We start from the raw sequence: 10,000 nt of genomic DNA, 5'->3' as shown, positions 1-10,000 counted from the left end.
AGTGTTGTATATGTCAGTGTTGTAGCTGCCAGTGTTGTATTTGTCAGTGTTGTGGCTGTCAGTGTTGTATTTGTCAGTGTTGTGACTGCCAGTGTTGTATATGTCAGTGTTGTAGCTGCCAGTGTTGTATATGTCAGTGTTGTAGCTGCCAGTGTTGTATTTATCAGTATTGTAGCTGCCAGTGTTGTATTTGTCAGTATTGTAGCTGCCAGTGTTGTATATGTCAGTATTGTAGCTGCCAGTGTTGCACTTATCTATATCTACACCTCAGTCAGATACTGCCTGTACCCGGTGCGTCCTGTATCGTAGTATTATTCTAATCAGATGCCTTCCGGGTTCTAATGAAATGCTTTGTTGTATCTAAGAAATTAATCATTTGCACTAGACAATTGCTACGGGATTTTACCCCAGTGGGGGTATTTTACCCCCACTGGGGATTTTACCCCAGTGGGGGTATTTTACCCCCACTGGGGATTTTACCCCAGTGGGGATATTTTACCCCCACTGGGGAGTTTACCCCAGTGGGGGTAAAATACTAAGCACATGAAGCTAAATAATCATAAAACTGAAACAACGTAAGATTTTTCTGACGAGTAATTTTTAAGGAATAGACGAGTCAGCCCTTTTGTTCAGAGCTCGTTTTCTAATTGCTAAAGTCTTTGTATAATCATTTTTATCGGGGACAGGAAGCCTGTGTATATACAGGAAGCCTGTATATTAGATCTAAATACTGACCTAACGCAGGATGCAACCCCACGGCAGTTGGCTAACTCCCAGGTACCTGTTTGAACAGAGGCATGAGGTGAAAAGAAACGTGCCCAACCGTTTCTGTCCCGCCTGGGGATTGAACCTGGTATCCCGATTGTGAATCGAGAACGAAGGTGCTGTACTGCAGGTCATACTAGGTTAGGTTACAATTGGGTTGGGTTGGATTAGGCTAAAGTCATCAGACCAGCTCACAACACGTGTAACACCTGCAGACCAGCTCACAACACGTGTAACACCTGCAGACCAGCTCACAACACGTGTAACACCGGCAGACCAGCTCATAACACGTGTAACACCTGCAGACCAGCTCACAACACGTGTAACACCTGCAGACCAGCTCACAACACGTGTAACACCTGCAGACCAGCTCACAACACGTGTAACACCTGCAGACCAGCTCACAACACGTGTAACACCTGCAGACCAGCTCACAACATGTGCAACACCGGCAGACCAGCTCACAACACGTGTAACACCTGCAGACCAGCTCACAACACGTGCAACACCTGCAGACCAGCTCACAACACCTGCAGACCAGCTCACAACACGTGCAACACCTACAGACCAGCTCACAACACGTGCAACACCTGCAGACCAGCTCACAACACGTGCAACGCCTGCAGACCAGCTCACAACACGTGTAACACCTGCAGACCGGCTCACAACACGTGCAACACCTGCAGACCAGCTCACAACACCTGCAGACCAGCTCACAACACGTGCAACACCTGCAGACCAGCTCACAACACGTGCAACACCTGCAGACCAGCTCACAACACCTGCAGACCAGCTCACAACACGTGCAACACCTGCAGACCAGCTCACAACACGTGCAACACCTGCAGACCAGCTCACAACACCTGCAGACCAGCTCACAACACGTGCAACACCTGCAGACCAGCTCACAACACGTGCAACACCTGCAGACCAGCTCACAACACGTGCAACACCTGCAGACCAGCTCACAACACGTGTAACACCTGCAGACCAGCTCACAACACGTGCAGACCAGCTCACAACACGTGCAACACCTGCAGACCAGCTCACAACACGTGCAACACCTGCAGACCAGCTCACAACACGTGCAGACCAGCTCACAACACGTGCAACACCTGCAGACCAGCTCACAACACGTGTAACACCTGCAGACCAGCTCACAACACGTGTAACACCTGCAGACCAGCTCACAACACGTGCAACACCTGCAGACCAGCTCACAACACGTGTAACACCTGCAGACCAGCTCACAACACGTGTAACACCTGCAGACCAGCTCACAACACGTGTAACACCTGCATACCAGCTCACAACACGTGTAACACCTGCAGACCAGCTCACAACACGTGCAACACCTGCAGACCAGCTCACAACACGTGCAACACCTGCAGACCAGCTCACAACACGTGCAACACCTGCAGACCAGCTCACAACACGTGTAACACCTGCAGACCAGCTCACAACACGTGCAGACCAGCTCACAACACGTGCAACACCTGCAGACCAGCTCACAACACGTGCAACACCTGCAGACCAGCTCACAACACGTGCAGACCAGCTCACAACACGTGCAACACCTGCAGACCAGCTCACAACACGTGTAACACCTGCAGACCAGCTCACAACACGTGTAACACCTGCAGACCAGCTCACAACACGTGCAACACCTGCAGACCAGCTCACAACACGTGTAACACCTGCAGACCAGCTCACAACACGTGTAACACCTGCAGACCAGCTCACAACACGTGTAACACCTGCATACCAGCTCACAACACGTGTAACACCTGCAGACCAGCTCACAACACGTGCAACACCTGCAGACCAGCTCACAACACGTGTAACACCTGCAGACCAGCTCACAACACGTGCAGACCAGCTCACAACACGTGTAACACCTGCAGACCAGCTCACAACACGTGTAACACCTGCAGACCAGCTCACAACACGTGTAACACCTGCAGACCAGCTCACAACACCTGCAGACCAGCTCACAACACGTGTAACACCTGCAGACCAGCTCACAACACGTGTAACACCTGCAGACCAGCTCACAACACCTGCAGACCAGCTCACAACACGTGCAACACCTGCAGACCAGCTCACAACACGTGCAACACCTGCAGACCAGCTCACAACACGTGCAACACCTGCAGACCAGCTCACAACACGTGTAACACCTGCAGACCAGCTCACAACACGTGCAACACCTGCAGACCAGCTCACAACACCTGCAGACCAGCTCACAACACCTGCAGACCAGCTCACAACACGTGCAACACCTGCAGACCAGCTCACAACACGTGCAGACCAGCTCACAACACGTACAACACGTGCAGACCAGCTCACAACACGTGCAGACCAGCTCACAACACGTACAACACGTGCAGACCAGCTCACAACACCTGCAGACCAGCTCACAACACCTGCAGACCAGCTCACAACACGTGCAACACCTGCAGACCAGCTCACAACACCTGCAGACCAGCTCACAACACCTGCAGACCAGCTCACAACACGTGCAACACCTGCAGACCAGCTCACAACACCTGCAGACCAGCTCACAACACCTGCAGACCAGCTCACAACACGTGCAACACCTGCAGACCAGCTCACAACACCTGCAGACCAGCTCACAACACGTACAACACGTGCAGACCAGCTCACAACACGTACAACACGTGCAGACCAGCTCACAACACGTGCAACACCTGCAGACCAGCTCACAACACGTGCAGACCAGCTCACAACACGTGTAACACCTGCAGACCAGCTCACAACACGTGCAGACCAGCTCACAACACGTGTAACACCTGCAGACTAGCTCACAACACGTGCAGACCAGCTCACAACACGTGTAACACCTGCAGACCAGCTCACAACACCTGCAGACCAGCTCACAACACGTGCAACACCTGCAGACCAGCTCACAACACCTGCAGACCAGCTCACAACACGTGCAACACCTGCAGACCAGCTCACAACACCTGCAGACCAGCTCACAACACGTACAACACGTGCAGACCAGCTCACAACACGTACAACACGTGCAGACCAGCTCACAACACGTGCAACACCTGCAGACCAGCTCACAACACGTACAGACCAGCTCACAACACGTGTAACACCTGCAGACCAGCTCACAACACGTGCAGACCAGCTCACAACACGTGTAACACCTGCAGACCAGCTCACAACACGTGCAGACCAGCTCACAACACGTGTAACACCTGCAGACCAGCTCACAACACCTGCAGACCAGCTCACAACACGTGCAACACCTGCAGACCAGCTCACAACACCTGCAGACCAGCTCACAACACGTGTAACACCTGCAGACCAGCTCACAACACCTGCAGACCAGCTCACAACACGTGCAGACCAGCTCACAACACGTGTAACACCTGCAGACCAGCTCACAACACCTGCAGACCAGCTCACAACACGTGTAACACCTGCAGACCAGCTCACAACACCTGCAGACCAGCTCACAACACGTGCAGACCAGCTCACAACACGTACAACACCTGCAGACCAGCTCACAACACGTACAACACCTGCAGACCAGCTCACAACACGTGCAGACCAGCTCACAACACGTGCAACACGTGCAGACCAGCGGGAACTAGACAAGTCTGGATAACGTGAGACTACGTGAGAGTGCTGCCGGAAATCATATATATTGCAGAAGCAACGCAACCTTGACAACACAAAGAAAATGGGACATGACACGCGACCGTTTTCTAGTCACGGACTAGTCAATCTTTATCTTCATTATCGGATAACATGTCATATCTACTTCCCAGTCTGGATAACTAAGTCATATATACTTCGACATCGGATAATTAGTCGTATCCACCCCTTCAAGTTCGGATGAACATGCCTAATCCTCATTGTAATTATTATTTTATAGCCTAATCCAAATCCAAATCCTAATCCTAATCCAAAATTCAGTTCTATTATATATATAAATATATTATAGAACTGGATTTTCTGACTCTCGTTACCATAATCCACATTTTCTACATGATTTTCATCGTCTTAACCAGAAAGTTTAATCTGCATTGATTTAATTTCACAAGAGTTACAGTTTCTCAGCTTAATTCTCTGATTCGATCAACTGTCTATAGTAACCGCGAAGTTGAGAGGTTCGTCAGATTAACCTATTTTGTGAGGCAGTCAACCCTCTAAGTCTGAATGTTTCTAACAGCTGAGATTTGTTTAATTATTATCTAACCTACAATAATATTTTAAATGACAACAGATATTAAATCTTACTTATTCATAATGATAATGTTGATTTTATAGAATATTATTATCAATAGTAGATTTAATATTATATTAGGCTATTATTATTAGTGACGTTCAAATTATAATTATTGGAATTGTTTAAATCATTATTAATACTGTGTTATAGGCATTATTCCATATCCAACACTGAGCGTACAACATTGAGGGTCCCACACTGAGCGTCCAACACTGAGGGTCCAACACTGAGCGTCCAACACTGAGGGTCCCACACTGAGGGTCCAACACTGAGTGTACAACACTGAGGGTCCAACACAGAGCGTACAACACTGAGGGTCCAACACTGAGCGTCCAATACAGAGCATCCAACACTGAGGGTCCAATACAGAGCGTCCAACACTGAGCGTACAACACTGAGGGGTCCAATACAGAGCGTCCAACACTGAGCGTCCAACATTGAGTGTCCAACACTGAGGGGTCCAACACTTAGCGTACAACACTGAGGGTCCAACATTGAGTGTCCAACACTGAGGGGTCCAACACTGAGCGTACAACACTGAGGGTCCAACATTGAGTGTCCAACACTGAGGGGTCCAACACTGAGCGTACAACACTGAGGGTCCAACATTGAGTGTCCAACACTGAGGGGTCCAACACTGAGCGTACAACACTGAGGGGTCCAACACTGAGCGTACAACACTGAGGGTCCAACAGAGAGCGTCCAACACTGAGCGTCCAACACAGAGCGTCCAACACTGAGCGTCCAACACAGAGCGTCCAACACAGAGGGTCCAACACTGAGCGTCTAACACTGATGGTCCAACACTGACAACTCACAAAGTCAGTCAGTCAAACGGTGTACAGTGCTATTGCTTTTTAATAGTTAGTCCTGGATATAAGTTAACAAACGGAAACGAACCTCAAAGGAAATATTCGGCTCACGTGGGGACTAGTTTGTGGCACCCAAGTGTGAAAAAAAACTCCGCCCTACACGAGACAACACCCCCCCCCCCCCCACCCCCTTCTCTCACCCCCACCCCCTTCTCTCACCCCCACCCCCTTCTCTCACCCCCACCCCCTTCTCTCACCCCCACCCCCTTCTCTCACCCACACCCCCTTCTCACCCCCACCCCCTTCTCTCACCCCCACCCCCTTCTCTCACCCCCACCCCTCCTATCGTAGCACCAACAGGCAACAGTACACACACAGCCTCCCAACCATATGGTCCACACCCTCCCATAACCCTCCCACTCTAATCCGCCCCACACACCTTGAGGTTATCTTGAGATGATTTCGGGGCTTTAGTGTCCCCGCGGCCCGGTCCTCGACCAGGCCTCCACCCCCAGGAAGCAGCCCGTGACAGCTGACTAACTCCCAGGTACCTATTTACTGCTAGGTAACAGGGGCATTCAGGGTGAAAGAAACTTTTGCCCATTTGTTTCTGCCTCATGCGGAAACCCGCGCCACAGAATTACGAATTCTCTCTCTCTCTCTCTCTCTCTCTCTCTCTCTCTCTCTCTCTCTCTCTCTCTCTCTCTCTCTCTCTCTCTCTCTCTCTCTCTCTCACTCTCCCTCTCTCTATCTCTCTCTCTCTTTCTCTCTCTCTCTCTCTCTCTCTCTCTCTCTCTCTCTCTCTCTCTCTCTCTCTCTCTCTCTCTCTCTCTCTCTCTCTCTCTCTCTCTCTCTCTCTCTCTCTCTCTCTCTCTCTCTCTCTCTCACTCTCCCTCTCTCTATCTCTCTCTCTCTTTCTTTCTCTCTCTCTCTCTCTCTCTCTCTCTCTCTCTCTCTCTCTCTCTCTCTCTCTCTCTCTCTCTCTCTCTCTCTCTCTCTCTCTCTCTCTCTCTCTCTCACATAGGGTAAACATGGAAGGGGCACGAACTCGGGGTGACAAACGCAGGATGACAATCACGGCTGGGAACAAACTCAGAGGAAGGGGTGGAACAGGAAGCCTGGATGAAGGGAGTATTCCAGCAAATGCGGGATGAATTCAGTGAAGGACTGTGGGTAATGAGGGAGACATTAGCCAACCTGCAGGATGAACTAAGAGCAGCAAAGGAGGAGATAAGATGCCTGAAGGAGACTCCTCTGCAATATCAGACACAACCCGTACCTCAGGGAGATGGGAATGCTACTGTGGAGGGGACCTCCACAACATAGCTCTCATTTGCTGAAATGCTTAAAAAGAGCCCTGAAGCTAGGTCTGCAGTTAGGGAAGTTGCCATGGAAGTGGCTTTCTTTCAGGAAGCAGCTAGATATACTAGCCGGCTGATAGAGAGAAAAAGAGCAGTAGTAGTAGCAGGCATTAAAGAGTAAACAGGGACCAGCCCAAAGGAACAAGGACAAAAACATAGTTACCGAGATCCTTAAAGAGGTAAGGATGGATGGAAATTAACAAAATGTTGAAAGGGTTTTCAGGCTTGGAAAGTACAACAAGGACAGAGACCGGATGATAAACGTGGTATTCATGAGTGAAATCACGAAAGAGGAACTGTTAGCAAGGAAAAGCGGTCTAGCAAATGTACAGACGTTCAAAAAATTATTCCTGCAGAGGGATATGACAAGGGAATAAAGAAAGCAGGCAGCTTGGGAGAGAGAAAGGAATCAGAGAGCCACAACCCCGATCCCTACAACCCGGGAGGGGAGTGGGGAATCCTCCTCAAACAGTGCAATAGCCACAGGGAGTGGGGCACCACCCCCACATTCTACCCAACAGACACCCAACCTGCCCCAACCCCTGTCAGCCCCCCACTAAGTACCCACCTAAGGCACCCTACCCCCACCCACCCCCCGTCCTCCCACTCACCCCCCTCCTCCCACTCACCCCCACCCTCCCACTCATCCCTCCCCCCAGGACCTCCCTTCTCCCCCATCCCCCAAGCCCTCCCGTCTCTCCCACCCCCAAGCCCTCCGTTTTCCCCCGCTCCCCTAAGCCCCCCACTCTCCCCCACCCCACCTAAGCCTTCCCCTCTCCACCACTCCCCCAAAACCCTCCCCTCTTCCTCACCCACCTCAGCCTTCCCTTTCCCCCCAAGCCCTCCAACCTTTTCTGCCCCCCCCCCCCAAACCCCCCCCTTCTCCCCCATCCCCCCAAGCCTCTCCTCCCCCAATGCTCCCCTAACCCTCCCCCTCTCATCCACCCAACCTTCCCTCTTTCACTCTCCCCCCCTACCCTCCCCCTCTCACCCACCCTCCTACCCTCCCCTCCCACCCACCTACCCCCTTACCCTCCTCCCCCCCCACCCCCAAGCCCTGCCTCCTCCACCAGTCTCCCCGTACCAGATCCTCCCAGCTCCCGTTCACCTTAGATCCCACAGGTCCCCCTCCCAGAGGAGAAGCAGAAGAGTCAGTTTCAGGGTAATGTACTCGAACATAGATGGGATCACACGCATGGCAAGTGAACTAAGGGAAAGGGTACAAGAAGTGAACCCAGATGTAATTGGACTCACTGAAACAAAACTCTCTGGAATCATAACGAATGCCGTGTTTCCCCAGGAGTACACAGTAATAAGGAAAGAGAGGGAAGGTAGGGGAGGAGGTGGAGTGGCCCTACTCATGAGAAAGGAATGGAATTTTAAGGAGATGGCTATCCCGAGCTGTGAGGGTTTCAGAGCCTACATAGCAGGCACCATAACAATGGGAGGACCAAGAATAGTAGTAGCAGTAATATATAACCCTCCACCAAATGACAGAAGACCCAGTCAAGAGTATGAAAACAACAACATGGCAGTTAACACTATAATTGAGAGGGCAGCCTCTGCTGCCTGTAGAAATAGATCCCACCTGCTCATAATGGGGGACTTCAATCATGGAAGGATTGACTGGGAGAAGAAGGAACCGCATGGAGGCAAGGATACGTGGAGAGCCAAACTATTGGAGGTGGTGACTAGAAACTTTTTAACCCAGCATGTCGGAGAACCCACAAGGATGAGAGGAAATGACGAACCAGCGAGACTCGACCTAGTCTTCACTCTGAACGACTCCGACATAAGAGAAATCGGTTTTGATGCCCCAGTAGGAATGAGCGACCACAGTGTACTGGTGTTTGAGTACTTGATTGAAGAAGGGTTATTGAACTCGAGGAGAGATACCAAAAACAAAAGGTTAGCATACCGAAAGGGAAACAGATATATCATGGGAAACAGAGATCAGAGGAAAGACGGCCCAAGATATGATGGATTACATCACGCAGAAGTGCAAGGACGCAGCAAACAAGTTTGTCCCAGTCCAAAAGGAAACAGTGAAATGAAGATGAGAAACCCATGGTTTAATCAGAGATGTAGGCTAGCTAAGCAGCAAAGTAAAAGGGCATGGAGAAACTAAAGGAATAACAGAACACTTGAGAGCAGAGAAAGATATCAGAATGCCAGGAATGAATATGTCAGGATGAGAAGAGAGGCAGAAAGACAATACGAAAATGACATTGCAAGCAGGCAAAGACTCAGCCTAAATTGTTGCATAGCCACATCAGGAGAAAAACAACAGTAAAGGAACAGGTTATGAAATTAAGAATAGGGGAAGAAGGATTCACTACAAACGACAAGGAAGTGTGTGAGGAACTGAATAAGAAATTCCAGGAGGTCTTCACCTTAGAGCAAGGAGAAATCCCAGAGATAAGAGAGGGAATAGCTAACCAGGAACCACTGGAAGAGTGAGATTACCAGCGGGGAAGTAAGGAAGTGTTTACTAGAGTTGGATGTGACAAAGGCTATAGGCCCAGATGGAATCTCCCCTTGGATACTAAAGGAAGGAGCAGAAGAACTGTGCCTGCCACTCTCCATAGTGTATAACAAATCACTGGCAACAGGGGAACTGCCAGAAATTTGGAAAGCAGCTAACGTAGTCCCGATATACAAGAAAGGGGATAGACAGGAGGCACTAAACTACAGGCCAGTGTCCCTAACCTGCATACTATGTAAGCTGATGGAGAAGATTGTGCGAAGAAAGCTAGTGGAATATCTGGAGCGAAAGAACTTTGTAACATAGCATC

General features: G+C 50.3%; 1 protein-coding gene across 1 annotated transcript in view; it reads right to left on the bottom strand.

The window, feature by feature from the left end:
• LOC123752495 (uncharacterized PPE family protein PPE12-like) overlaps positions 1-10,000 on the bottom strand; it is a 31,706-nt gene that overhangs the window by 600 nt on the left and 21,106 nt on the right. Inside the window, exon 2 of the mRNA XM_069308948.1 lies at positions 1-235. This exon is cut by the window's left edge and continues 600 nt beyond it. Coding sequence (XP_069165049.1) covers positions 1-235 — 235 coding nt within the window. The remainder of the gene's footprint in view (positions 236-10,000) is intronic.

This window comes from Procambarus clarkii, chromosome 63, assembly GCF_040958095.1.
Source record: "Procambarus clarkii isolate CNS0578487 chromosome 63, FALCON_Pclarkii_2.0, whole genome shotgun sequence".
NCBI classification, from domain to species: domain Eukaryota; kingdom Metazoa; phylum Arthropoda; class Malacostraca; order Decapoda; family Cambaridae; genus Procambarus; species Procambarus clarkii.
Note: the sequence above shows the minus strand (reverse complement) of the source record. Positions and strands in the feature narration are given on the sequence as shown.